General features: G+C 49.6%; 1 protein-coding gene across 6 annotated transcripts in view; it reads left to right on the top strand.

Annotated features, from left to right (window-relative positions):
* The window catches only part of Atp2b2 (ATPase plasma membrane Ca2+ transporting 2), a 106,328-nt gene that overhangs the window by 73,977 nt on the left and 17,515 nt on the right, over positions 1-14,836 (top strand). For all 6 annotated transcript variants that reach the window (XM_035448654.1, XM_035448649.1, XM_035448651.1 and 3 more), the window contains 4 exons: positions 1,901-2,142; positions 2,846-3,080; positions 12,329-12,508; positions 12,686-12,773. In XM_035448654.1, coding sequence (XP_035304545.1) covers positions 1,901-2,142; positions 2,846-3,080; positions 12,329-12,508; positions 12,686-12,773 — 745 coding nt within the window. The remainder of the gene's footprint in view (positions 1-1,900; positions 2,143-2,845; positions 3,081-12,328; positions 12,509-12,685; positions 12,774-14,836) is intronic.

The following is a 14,836-nucleotide window of genomic DNA, read 5'->3' on the forward strand; positions in this document are numbered from 1 at the left end:
GTTTGGCAGGCACTATGTGGCTAAGTCATCTCTCCTCCCCTGTTTGGTCATTTTTTTAATGTAACAGAAGTAGCTGTTCTGTATGTTCTAACCGAAATCAAAACAGTGTGGGAGGATGGCCCACCCACACTGTGAGCACGCTACTGAAAGGCCTGAGATACACGGGACCTGGTCTCAAGGGGCTTATGCTGAGTGAAAGAGCCAGTCTCCACCAATGGCATCCTATATGATTTCATGTATGTCCCATGCTTGACATGACTGACATGGGCTGGGGATGTAGCTCAATGGTAGAGCACATGGTAAAGCACTTGCTTAGCATGTACGAGGATCTGGATTTGATCTCCAGCACTGCATGGAAAGAAAAAGAGAAATGAGGCAAGATGTGGACATTGGTGGCTTGAGGCAGAGAGAGAGCAGACTGTGGCCATCAAAGAGTGAAACAGGGATGCATGAAAATCTGTCCTGTTTAGACATCATGGTGCTTCCGGGAATCAATGTCATGCCTTGATAAAGAACCAAATACATGTGTATACATGTAGGGTCTGAACGAGGTTGCTGCAATTGTGTCTGCATCCCTGCCTTGTTGTGATATTGTTTCCATAGTGATGCGGAAGGCTAACACTGAGGGAAGCTGTGAGGAGAGTATTGGAGGACCTCCTCTGTGAGTTTTCATCAACAGTTATCTTACAATAAAATGCCACAACACACACCCAAGGATGATTTAAAACAAACTGAAGACCGAGACCAGTTCTGGGTTAAATGCTGAGTTCTGCAGATAAGAAGAAATATACAAGCCGGGCGTTGGTGGCACACACCTTTAATCCCAGCACTCAGGAGGCAGAGGCAGGTGGAACTCTGTAAGTTCGAGGCCAGCCTGGTCTACAGAGAGAGTGCCAGGACAGGCTCCAAAGCTACACAGAGAAACCCTGTCTCGAAAAAAAAAAAAAAAAAAAAAAGAAAGAAAAGAAAAAAAGAAATATACAGAGGGGTTCAACTTTAACCCACAGTTTTACTTTTCAAAAAAAGAAAAATCTAGCCAGACATAGTGGCACATGTTTGTAATCCCAGCTCTTGGGAGCTAGAGGCAAGAGGATCGGGAGTTTTAGAACACGTTTGGCTGTGTACCAAGTTCAAATCCAGCTTGAACTACATGAGACAGACCCTGTCTCACAACAAGCAAACATGAAAAGAATTTGAAGCAGTTATGTAGTTACCTATTTCTTATATCATTATCTTTTTATGTTGGAAATTATACTGATTGTTTTTTGTTAACGTGACACAAGCCAGAGTCATCTAGGTAGAGGAACCTCCACTGAGAAAATGCCTCCATCAGATGGCCTGTAGACAATATTTCAGGGCATTTTCTTGACTAACGAGTAATGTGACAGAGCCCAGGCCACTGTGGGAGGTGTCATCCCTGGGCAGATGGTCTTGAGTTGTGTAAGAAAGCAGGCTGAGCAAGCCATGAGGTGCAAGCCAGTAAACAGTGTTCCTCCATGGCTTCTGCTTCAGTTCCTACCTCTAGGTTCCTGCCTTGCGTTCCTGCCCTGACTTCTCTTAATGATGGACTATGATCAGGACATGTAAGCTGAAATACACTATTTCCTCCCCAAGTTGCTTTAAAGTCATAGTGGTTTTTCACAATAGAAATAGAAAACAGACTAGAACAGAAATCATTCATAATTTTTTAAAAAGCAAATTCTGCTTAATGACCTGCCCCAAAATCAGGATTGGCCTAGAGTGTCTCAGAGACCCAGAGGATCTCAGAGGCTCATATCCTAGACACCAGTGGCCCTGGACTCCTGACAGCTCAGCCATGCAGGGTCAAAAGGATAGCCAGGACAAGGCTTCCTCTGTGGCAAGTTCTGCCCTGCACAAGCCACCCCGCTTCTCTCCACAGCCCCCAGAAAAGGAGGGTGCCCTGCCCCGGCAGGTGGGTAACAAGACTGAGTGCGGCCTGCTGGGCTTCGTGCTAGACTTGAAGCAGGATTACGAGCCGGTGCGCAGCCAGATGCCAGAGGAGAAGCTGTATAAGGTGTATACCTTCAACTCCGTGCGCAAGTCCATGAGCACCGTTATCAAGATGCCGGACGAGAGCTTCCGCATGTACAGCAAGGGTGCCTCGGAGATCGTGCTCAAAAAGTAAGCCACCCAGCACAGCTGTGAATGTCTGAGTCACAGGTCACCACCCCATGCAGCCTAGACCTGAGCAAGTCACTGTCCCTCTGCACCTCAGTTTCCCCATTTGAACATTTGTCAATCCCAGAGATTCTCAACCCTGACTTGTCATGCATTAGAATCACCTCAATGAAAAGAAAAAGGGAAGAAGCAGGCGGTGGTGGTGCATACCTTCAATCCCAGCACTCAGGAGGCAGACAGGAGAATCTCTGAGTTCAAGGCCAGCCTGGTCTGCATTGAGACCCTCTTTCAAAGAGACAGCAAGAAGGATGGAAGGGAAGAAAGGAAGAAAGACAAGCCATTGATTCCTGTTTTACTCCAGACAGCTCTGAGTAGAACCATGAAGGCTGACCTATACCTTCATTTCATTAGATGCTCATCAGGTGAGCCTGATACCTAAGCAAGGTAGAGAACCACTAGCCTAGGTTTAGGGCTTCCCAGGCCATCTCAGCTGACATACTGCTTCCTGCCCCCAACTGGAATCTCCCAAACACAGCATACAGCAGACAGCTCAGGGGCCTGAGGCAAATATTGTAAAAAGGCCACCTAGTTGCACCCCTGCCTGTGACCCCAGGCCTGGTGAATGCACTGGGGCATGGGAGGGGAACAAGGTGGGTATGGCTAAGGTGGGTGAGTCTCATTCATCTTCTTCCCCACCCTCCACCAGGTGCTGCAAGATCCTTAGTGGGGCGGGTGAGCCCCGTGTCTTCCGGCCCCGTGACAGAGATGAGATGGTGAAGAAGGTGATCGAGCCCATGGCCTGTGACGGACTTCGAACCATCTGTGTGGCCTACCGTGACTTCCCCAGCAGCCCTGAGCCCGACTGGGACAATGAGAATGACATTCTCAATGAACTCACGTGCATCTGTGTGGTGGGCATCGAAGACCCAGTGCGACCTGAGGTAGGCCCCGATGCCAGTGAGCTCGGGAGAAGCAGGCTGGGCTAGAGCCAGACCAGTGAGTAACCTGGGAATTCTGCTCAGCTTTCTGAGCTTCAGGTCCCCATGCCACAGCGGGGACCAGAGGCAGCTGCTAGAAACCTCCATGCAACAGGAGGGGGGTCCTTCCCAATCTCAAACATTTCCACATAAAACCAGTGTGGATGTATTTAGCAACTGTCTACTCAGAAAGACATGGGAAGGACCTCCCCACAGCCCTCAAGCAGGAATTGCTCTGAGAACAGTATTCATACTGCCCCTTCCATCACAGCCATCAAGGGTGTTTCCCTAGGGACAGGTGTAGGCCTTGCCTAGCTCCAGAAGTATCTAATCCTATATAGGATGTAGCTATTGTGATGTTCTGGTGGACTTAAAGCTTCCATTACTACTGGGTACACAGGGCATCCTCCCAGGAGAACCCAGAGCATAGTGTTCTGTCAGCATTACAGTCTCTCTCTCCCCAGAGGTGGCTCAGTAATAGGGTCCCCTGACCAGTCTGCTAACACAGCCACAATCTGCCTTCAGCAGGCATCTGGGAGACAAGCCTCCCAAGTCAACCGCCAGTCACACTCCCAGCAGAAGGGACAGGTGACTTCACCCATGTGATAAAAATGAAAGTGGTATGTGAAGTGTTCCTCATGGGATTCTGGGTGCACAATCCATCTCCAGGCTCTGTTAACTGAATCTGAATCCAGAGAGAGAAGGTCTGTCATGGTCACGGAAGAAGGGCTATGTGGTCCCATGTATGCCAATGCAGGATTAGGCTTTGTGGAAAGATGTCAGTGCTAGGGGCAAGCCAAGCATTAACCTTATCCACAGGGCCTGAAGCAGGTGCAGGAGCTGGATCCTCTTCCCTCAGGCCCCAGTGGGTCCATGTGGGCCTTGATTGTGAGATTTGGTATTGATACCCAGAGGGACTACCTTCCTCCAACAGTGGCGGATTCAGTGTCCTGCCCTGCCCTGGCAGTGTTCTCTTTGGACCTCTAGACACTCGCTGCTCTCTAAGAGCCCCAGTGGTCCCTTTTTAAAAGTGGGGATAGGTAGGAGAGATATCTGTGGACTCCTATCTGGTTCTGTAGGGTTCTGTCTTCCAAAGAACAGGTGAAACCAGGTTTCATGGACTTTCATGACAGTCAGGCATCTACGAAAGTGTGAGCAAAGGTATCAGACAGATCTGGGTCTCTATGTGCTAATATTGCTGGGCTGTGTGACATTGAGCCAATTATATAATCTCTGTGAGCCATATCAGAAGGGAGCTCCTGGGAACAGGCTGGGCAGGTGGCCTGACATACCACCTCTGCAGCTTATACCCAGTGATTTCCAGTAAGGAAATAATAACAAACCCATCTCTGGGAGACCTGAGCCCACTAACAGCTGGTGACAAGCAGCTGTCCTGGGAGGCTGAAAACCATCTTAGGGGACTAAGAGTTGACAGATTCCCTGATAGGCAGACAGACAGGAAGAGGGCTACAACTCCAGATTGACCCTGCCCCAACCAGCCTTGGAAACACCCTTCCAGAGGACAATAATAAATTGCATGAGGTGCTAAGAGTTTTAGCTATGACCCACCCTTGTGACTCAGAACACACTTGACACTTAGAATTCCGTGAAGTCAAAATGCTAGAGGTGTCCTCTGTTCTTTCCAGTTTAAATGCTGGTCATTGAGGTTTGACCCTTGTTCTCATTCAGGCCCTTTCCTGCTCATCGGTTTAGAGATGCACAGAGAGTCTGGGATGGTCCCAAAGTCTCACTGTAAGTGACTGGATGGATCCAGAGTAGACCTGGTGTTCTGGGCCTTGACCCAGGTACCATAAAAAGGAATTAGGAGGAGAAGCCCCAGAGAATTCCATGCCCAGGGCCTTGGAGCAGGGCTAAGCCCCCAGTAATTTTTAATGACAATATTGTCTTCTAGAGTTCCTGCTTCAAACGCACAAATGGCAAGAGGCAGCTGAACACAAGCCCAAGCTCTGCTCCCAACAAGCCACCTGCTTCCTCGGAACCTTTATCTTCTATCTATAGAATGGCTGTCAACTCAGGGGCCCTTTCCTTCCAGGATCTGCCATCTTTAGACCAGAGGCAGCTGCTAGAAGCCTCATACCCACACCCCCTGGGTCTTCCATCAGTCCATCATCCTGCCCATCACCTTTCAATCATCCAGCTAGACCCCATCTTACCTATGGCCCACTGGAGTGTGTATTCAGAAATGCATGCTATGATGCTGTAAGACCCCCGGAAGCTCAGGCCCCCAGGATCTCAGCCCAGGACCTCAGCCACCCCAAACACCATGCGGAGGTAGAAACTTGATGCAAACTGCATGAGGCTTTATTATAGTTGTTTAACGAGCTAACCCCATGTTAGCTCAGGTCTTTCATCTACCCACCATGGTGGATGGCTAGAAAGACAGCTCGAAGTATCTGCATAGAGATCATATAGGGCAGCATAAGGGGAGTGTCTAGGGATATGCACAGGCTCAGGATTGGTGTGCCTCCAGGCTTGGAGGGTTTGCCCTGTGTTGATTGGTCAGCTGGTTGTTATGGCCCATAGACTCTCCCAGGGTGGTTGCTATGCTCTTCGAGTCATTGCTGTGCACTTGTCCATAAAGCACACCCAGAGCCGTAAAGCATAACACCACCAGCTAACTTCTGATTTGTTCCTTGCCACAAGGCAAGCGTCTGACCTCTTAGTGACTAAGACAAGGTCGACAAGCACGTGTTCGGCTGTTATGGCTGCTGAAATGGGGCAGGCATCTGACCTTAGTGACCAAGACAAGGTCAGGCAAGTACATGTTCGGCTGTTATGGCTGCCGAAATGAGGAGTTGGTCCCTTCAATGCCACCAAGGCAGCATGGCTCAGTGGGTGAGAGTGTCTACCGTGCAAGCCAGATGCCTTAAGTTTGATCTCTAGATTTGTGATAGAGGTGGAAAGAGAGGGCCAACTCTACAGAGCTGTCCTCTGACCTGCACATGTGCACTGTGGTATGTAAAAATCATACACACACACACACACACACACACACACACACACACACACACACACACACACACACAATAATAATAATCATTTTAATTTCTAAAGAATTGCAAGCTGCATTTGGAAGCTGTAGCTGCATTTGGAAGCTGTGATAGCAGCATTGGGACAGCAGCTTTAACATGCCCCTCTGATATTCTCTCATGGGTGATGTATCAGTTTCTTTCTCAGCACTGAAACAAAAATACCTGACTAAAGCAACTTAAGGAGGAAATGGTTTATTTGAGCTTATATTTTGGAGAGGGAAGGCATGATGGCAAGAGTGTGAGGCACTGGTCACATGGCATCTGCAGTCAGGAAGCCGAGAGAGATGGATGCTAGGGCTCAGCTCATTTTCTCCTCGTCATTCAATCTAGGACCCCAGGTCCATGGACAGATACTGCCCATCGTTAGGGTGGATTTTCCCACTTCAACTAACTTAATCTGGAAAAGCCCTCACAGACATGGCCAGAGAGCTGACCCCAAGATGATTGCAGATGCTGTCAATGGCAGGCTATGTAAAACGTCACAGATGCTGTGGGTAACATCTCCTCCTGGGTTTCAGTTTCCTTGTGTGTTGGACTATATGAATCTCAAAGTTAAACCAGCAGAGCTGTGAGATGCGGGGGGGTCTTCTTTCTCCTGCTGAGACTTGAACCTAGAGCCTCATTCTGACAAGACCCCCAGGTCCACCACACAAGGAGTCCCCACCAAACCCAGGGCCCGATTCCCACCTCACAGGCAGCCCTCACCACACGCAGGCCTCAGGTCCCACTCACAGGGAGCTCCTATCACCAGTTTTGTAAGTAACTTTCCTGCAGTGTCCCAGCCTATGTCTCATGCCACTTTCCCAGCTCTGTCCTCTGTCCCTATACCCAGCATATGGTTCCTGGAGTCACATAAGAAAGTACCCTGTAATAGGCTCCAGGATGGTGAGGCCCAGGAAGAGGGGGCTCTGCAGTGGGTCCCCAGACTTTCCCAGGCTCACTCTTCGGCTGCAGATAAACACTCTCCACATACCTCAGTTTCCCCACTGTCACACTGCCTTCCTCTCTCAGGCCCACCAAAAGATCAAGCAACATCAAACATTCACCAAAGTTCCTACTTAAGACAACCCCAAAGCTGACAGAAGACAGCATGGAGGAAACTGTCAGTAGAGCATCGGTCTAGGACATGCTGGGGGTTACCCCGGGGGTGTTCAGAGCCCTTGGAGTCACAGACACCGGCTGTCAACAGAAACAGCAGATGTTTAAAAGCCTTTATGTAATGGCAACAGGAAGCGCCCATTTCCTGGCTGTTTTTCCTCGGTGAGAATATCTAGGATAATTTTAGCAGAGGAAGCCACGTTTTAAAATAGTTAACACTGGTTTTATTTATATGGAAAGCATATTTCAACCAGAGCCCTGCTCCTGAGATCTGAGTCTTAATCATCTCAGTCCTCAGAGCTTAGAGCAACTGAATATTCCATTGCTGTTTGTTGAGTGAATGAATGAGTGATCAAAGAAAATCCTGAGCACAATTTAAGGAAATGTCCCTCTGGGTTGGAGGGATGCTTCCTGAGGAGAGAGCACTGAGCACAGAAGGCAAGGAAAAGTTCACAGATAAAGGCTTAAGGGAAAGGGGCATCTCAGGCCCAGGCCACGGGGGTAAAACCTCACAGATAAAGGCTGAAGGGAAAGGGTGTCCCAGACCACAGGGGCAGAATGGGCAAAGAAAAGGAAATGGAAACACATAGCTTTCCATTATGTAATAAAATAATGGACATCATCAGCTTACAGAAAGGAAAGTTCCCATTGGGCTCATGGTTTCAGAGGTATCAGGTAGGTGGACCCCACTGCTTTAGGGCCTGTGGCAAGGCAGCAACATGATGGTGGAAACACATGGCAAAGCCACAGTTAATGTCAGAGCTGAGAGGCAAAAGACAGAAGAGACTGAGGTCCCAGAGTCCCCTTCCAAGATACATCCCACATACCTATTCCTTGAAGGTCCTGGTACCTCCTGTTAGTGTCACCTTGGGGACTGAGACTCCAATATACAGGCCCTCAGGGAACACTCTGGGTCTAAACTACCTCAGGCGCTACACATGGGCCCCTTGTGAAAATCCCTATTGCATTTATGAGAAGAAAACATAAAAGGGGCTTGGAGCCTTGTTCTCCCAGACCTAGTTTGTTTGGCAAAGCCTAGAATGTGGTCAACTTTTTCCTTTGAGGCAGTCTAAAAAGTCTGAGTCCCAGCACTCAGAAGACAGAGGCAGGTGGTTCTCTGTGAGCTCAAGGCCAGTCTGCTCTACATAGTGAGACTCTGTCCAAAGCAGAGCAAAACAAAACAAACAAGCAAAGCATGAGTCCTAAACTACACTACAAACCGCCTTGTCTGTTGTGCAGGACTTCCCAAGACTCCCGGTGCCTCCTGAAGCAAATGCCCCACCCCACCTCCAACCACCACCACCCCCACATACACACACCCCGGCCCCCCACCTCCACCCCGCACTGCACACACACCGCTGTGTGACCTCAGCATCCTCAGAAGCTTCACACAGCCTTCATCCCACACCTTCCCCTGAGCGGCTTCTGATGGCCTACAGCACAGCCCAGACCTCTCACACCTGAAGGTGTTTCTCTGTATACCTTGAGATCAGCAATGTGGACAGGACCTCCCTCTGGGTGCTATCTGCATGCCCTGAGGCCCTGTGTGCTACCTCACACCAGAGGTCTTTTTTGACTGAAAAGAAGTGGCTCGCTGGCATTGGTGGTGCTCGCCTTTAATCCCAGCACTCGGGAGGCAGAGGCAGGCGGATCTCTGAGAGTTCGAAGCCAGCCTGGACTCCAGAGCAAGTGCCAGGATAGGCTCCAAAGCTACACAGAGAAACCCTGGCTCGAAAAAAAAAAACAAAAAAAGAAGTGGCTCAGACCTGGTTCAAACACCCCTTCCTCCAGGAAGCTCTCAGTGGTTTCTCCTCCACCCACCTTCCACTGTGCTTTCTGGAGACTTAGTCTCAGCCTGCACTAAAGACCCTGTCTCTCTGTAGGAGAGTTCAGGTATGACAGAGTAACAGTACCTCTGGGAAAAAGAAACAACAAGCTACAACAAGCTAGACTAGCTTCACTGTGCAACAGTAGACCTCGAAGATAGGGAGCAGCACTCCCCCCCCCGTCCCCTTCCCCCCACCCCCGTCACCAGGGGTGTGCAAGCAGAGACTGAGCCAGCCATCTGCTGGGGATGTCTGGGCAAATCTAGGCAATGGGCATTGGGGTGGAGTAAGATGATGCAAAGCCTCTCCCCACCTAGGACCTCAAATCCCTCCTTAGTGACAGAAGCTAGACAGGGTGCAGGTTTCTAGATCAGCAGCTCAGGGGATGAAGGCAAGTGTGCTGCTTACACACACACACACACATACACACACCATACACACACACACACATACACACACACACCATACACACACACCATACACATACATACAAGCACACGCACATACACACACATACACGCACATACACGCACACACCATACACACTCACACACACATACACACAAGCACACACACATACACGCACATACACACACACACACACACATACACACACACCATACACATACATACAAGCATCAAATGCACACATGCATACAGTCACACACATACACATACATCACATGTACTTGTATCATACACACACATCATACATATACATGCAGTCACAAACATGCATCATACACACATCACACACACATATATCATACACACACATAAGCACATACATCATTCACATGCATGCATGCATACAGTCACTTACATATACATACATCACACACATATCATATACACATGCATCATACACAAACACACATATATCATGCACATATCCATATATCATGCATACATACAGTCATATACACACAGTCGCACACAGAGTGACACACACACACTGAGCCCCTGAGGGCATAGTAAATTATGTAAAGCAGATCTTATACCTGGGAGTGACCGGTAAGATGGGGCAGACCCAGGAAGAGCATTTCAATGTCCCCCTTCCTTTCTTGCAGTTCCTGGGCTGGGAAGGGACCCAGAGCAAGAACTGTCCATGTAAGACTTTGAACAGAACATTTGTTTTAGTTTGCTACGCTGCCCAAACAAAACACAGATGTTCTCTAACTTAGGATGAGTTGATTTCAGACCTTCTGACTTCATGAAGACACAAAAGCAAAGCATATGATAACCATGCCTGGAGACTTGCCTCTGAGTCTAATGTGGGCTAGAGATATCAGACATGGTACACTGTTGACACTGAGCAGGGCAGTATCCACTTGACCCCAGGACCATGAGGGGAGGGGACAGTCTGCCAGCCCTGTCTCATTGCCTCTATGGAGTTGCTAGCTCTAGTCTCACCACTGTGACTAAACAGCTGACAGGAGCAACTTGAGAGAGAAGGGTTTACTTGGGCTCACAGTTTCAGAGGGGTTTCAGTTTGACCTGGCCAGGAAGGCCTGGCAGCAAGAGCATGTGACAGAAGGCAGGGAGTAGTTCTAAAACCAGGGCTAGGCTGTAACCCTCAAAGACCTTCCCCTAGCAGCCAGCTCTACCTCCTGAAAGTTCATGACCTGCCAGCACAGCCCCACCAGCTGGGGACCAAGAGCTCAAGTATATGAGCCTAGGTCATATACTTGCATTCAGACCAGGAGCCTGGTGATTGGTGCCATCCCTGGTTGTAGACACATGCCCAGCATCTTCTGCCTTCACCGTCATGTGCACCCCTTCATGTGTACAACTCTGTATCCTAATCTCCCCCTCCATGAGGGTACTAGTCATGACCTCACCTCACCTTGAACAACCCAAAGATGCTTTCTACCAGTAATGTCTTTGTCTTAATTGGGGTTTTATTGTTGTGAAGAGACACCATGACCACAGCAACTCTTATAAGTGAAAATATTTAATTGAGGTGGCTCACTTATAGTTTCAGGGGTTCAGACCATTATCATCACGGAGGGGAATATGGTGGCTTGCGGGCAGACATGATGCTGGAGGAGTTGCTGAGAGTCCTACATCTTGCAGGCCACAGGAAGTCAACTGAGACACTGGGTGGTATCCTGAGCATAGGAAACTTCAAAGCCCACCCCCCACAGTGACACACTTCCTCCAACAAGGCCATACCCACTCCAACAAAGTCACAACTCCTGATAATGCCACTCCCTATGGGATTATAGGAACCAGTTACATTCAAACTATCACAGTATTGTCACAGAGCAGCAGCTCAATGGGTCCTGGAAGGTGTAGAAAGGTTCAGACTCTTTCCAGTGCATTGGGGGTAGGGTGAGCTCTTGGTTCCACTATGTGCAAAAAGACTTGGGTGTCGGGCTTGCCTCACAGGCTCAAGATTCTAGCATGCTCTGGATCTCAGTACACTGTGGCATGTTCTCTCACACATCATGCTTTGCAGCAGATGTCCCCTAACTATGTCTCTGTCTGTCACTGCCTTGGGTCAGTTACTCATTCAGGTCATCTGTGTCACATATGAACACTGGCACTGGCTCTCAGCCATGTTCTGCATCCTAACCACTCTAAGACGGGAGGCTGCTGAGAAGGGTGGGCCCTATCTCCTTCTGATTGACTGACCAGATCGTCCCAGATGTCAGTGTGCCATTTCAGGCAGCAAGGGCCAGGTGCTTTGTCCCTCTCAGTCCTGTTTAGCATGAAAAAGTGCCATTTGCATTTATTCTAAATCAAGGTAAATAAAGTGACTTTGAGTGTACAAGACTCTGTCACCAAACATTGAAAAATACACATTGAAAAAGGAACTGATCATGGAGCTTGTAGATGAAGCCTGTACAAGTTTAAGTGTAGTTAGTCCGCCACTCTGCACTCTTGCCTGAGGCCAAACTTAAGGGGTGGTTTTTTAGGGTCTTTCCAATGACTTTTATCCTTGTCAGAAGCCATAGATTTCATCTCAGAATAGATATCATGGTCAATAGGTAGTGGCTGTCTGGGACTCTGAAGACTGAAAATTCTAAGACCCTCCCAGATTTAATCGGAGGAGGTTGTGATCAATTGGTAATGCCTGTCCAGGCATAGATGAGAGGCCATAGGCACCATCAGCTGATGGTTAGTTACCTAGGGAGATTGCATGGGAGAAGGGATAACTCTGGACTTCTTGAAAACAAGGAGAGCCTACCCAAGTGGTGCCCTCCAGCATGGCTTTTACCCTTTCGTACAGGTCCCGGAAGCCATCCGCAAGTGCCAGCGGGCAGGTATCACAGTCCGAATGGTCACTGGTGACAATATCAATACAGCCCGGGCGATCGCCATCAAGTGTGGCATTATCCACCCTGGGGAGGACTTCCTGTGCCTAGAAGGCAAAGAATTCAACCGGAGGATCCGCAATGAGAAGGGGGAGGTACGCGCATGCGGCCACTGCAAAGGCTCTGCAGCGGGCCAAACTCAAGAGGGGGCCGGGAGGCGTGGGCACTGCATGCTTGAACAGAAGCCAGCTGGTGTGCCCCGAAGAGCCCAGTGACTGCATGGGGCTCAATTTCTCTCTCTGACCCCACCGACATACCACACCCCTCTCCAGATTGAGCAGGAGCGGATTGACAAGATCTGGCCAAAGCTGAGGGTGCTGGCTCGCTCCTCGCCCACGGATAAGCACACGCTGGTTAAAGGTAAGACTGGGGTGACGCCGGTAATTCTGAACCCAGAACCAGCCAGGCCTGAGCCAAGTCCAATTTGCGTGGCATTGCAACTTCACCACAGAAAGGAAATGAGCACATCAGGGATTCTCCTCACATGAGGACCTTCTGGCTCGGTCCTTTTCAGCCATGGGAGGCCTGCAGAGGGCCGTCTGGGGGAAGCGGCAATGGGGAGACCCTCTAACTTCCTCTAGGTGGCAGTGGGCCTGGGCCTGGGGTCTCAGACCACCTGGCAGGAGGGCTGACTGTGGTAGAGGTATTCTAGTCCATGTGCATAAAGCCTTTCTTATGCAGACCTCCAGGAACCTTCCACAGACACCTTCAGCTCCTTCATGCCTTGGCCATAGTTACTGTTCTTTGTCTCTGAATAGTCAGCCCCAGACCCTTAGGAAGTTTCCAACCAACCCTTGTTAACAGACCCAAAGGATAAGAAGTGTTGGTAATAGCAGAAGGCTAGAACTTTCCTGCCTACAATGACCACTCACAGAGCCTTAGCAACACCAACCAGCATTCCTGTAGTCGCAACCCTGGTTCACATCCTAGGACTCCTGCTACCTTCTCTGAGGCCTTGGCAAATCTGTCTACTCTGGGTCTCAGTTTCCCCATCTGTAAAATGTCCAGAAGGTGGGGATCTTACTTCTGCCTGGGATCACCCCTAGGCATCTTAGATTCCTGTATCTTAAAGATGGAAGCAGACACTGGGCAGTGGTGGGGCACGCCTTTAATCCCAGCACTCGGGAAGCAGAGGCAGGTGGATCTCTGTGAGTTCGAGACCAGCCTGGTCTATAAGAGCTAGTTCCAGACAGCCTCCAAAGCCACAGAGAAACCCTGTCTTGAACCACCCCCCGTAAAAATAGATGGAAGCAGACATGGGCTGTGGATAGAAGCATAGAACCCCAGGACTACAGACCCTGCAGCAGAGGGCCCTGCTCACCCTCGCTTCTCACTCACAGACCCTAGAGCAGAGGGCCCTGCTCACCCTGGCTCCTCACTGACTCATCAGTTCACTCCCTGGCTCTGTCATTGAGCATTTATGGAGGAAATACTGTGTGCTTTAGCTGGTCCTTCACTGTTCCGCAGGACAGGTTCCACAGGACAGGCACCAAGCCATATCCCTGCACAGGTCAAGAGGCTCCAGACACTGGACTCTTGCTCTGGAGAGGATGTGAAGCCCAGATGTCGGGTGGGGGCAGGGAGCAGCTCTATATTTCAGACAGCACAGGGAACTACACTGTGCAGAGGCCCTGGTGTCATCAAAGAGAAAACAAGAGGAGACTAAGGGAGACTGACCTTGGCCATGATGGGCCAGTGACACTGTCACTCAAGTGGGGAGGACACATAGAAAGGCCAAGAAAGGAACAATGATGCATAGGAAGCTCATCCTGCTTTAGGAGAATGACCTGAAGGCAGAGGGGTCACTGGGGTCTTCCAAAGGCGACAGCTGCAGTATGAATGAGGGGTGCAGTGCGGCATCTATGGGTAGATGAATCCAAGTAGGTTGTGTGTGAATCTGTTGTGGAGAGAAACAGCAGGGAATCCCATAGGGTGCTCCTGTTCAGGCCCTGCTACAGGCCCACATCTCTCACCTGGGTGTCAGGCACAACAAACCTGGTGAGATGCTAACATTTAACATAAGACTTCCCAGCCAAGGCCTCTGACACCCTAGTAGTACCATCTGCAACAGACAGCCATTGAGTCAGGACATTGTGAGCCTCAGCTAGAGCCCTATGGGGTGGCGGGCATATAAGCCCCAGAAGAGGAAGAACCCAGGGCACCCACCTGAATGTTGCAGAAATAAGACCATTAGATGCTAGGCAGTGGTGGCACATGCCTTTAATCCCAGCACTCAAAGGCAGAGACAAGTGGCTCTCCAAGTTTGAGGCCAGCCTGATCAAAAATCCAGAGGAAGAAAAAAGAAGACCATTAGAGACCAGAGAGACAGGTGAAGGAGGATACCCAGGGATGAGAGGTATATAGGAAGATGGGAAGAAAGCCTACAGAGAAGAGTATGGGCCAGCCCCTGTAGAACCAGCTGC

This window comes from Cricetulus griseus, chromosome 8, assembly GCF_003668045.3.
Source record: "Cricetulus griseus strain 17A/GY chromosome 8, alternate assembly CriGri-PICRH-1.0, whole genome shotgun sequence".
NCBI lineage: Eukaryota > Metazoa > Chordata > Mammalia > Rodentia > Cricetidae > Cricetulus > Cricetulus griseus.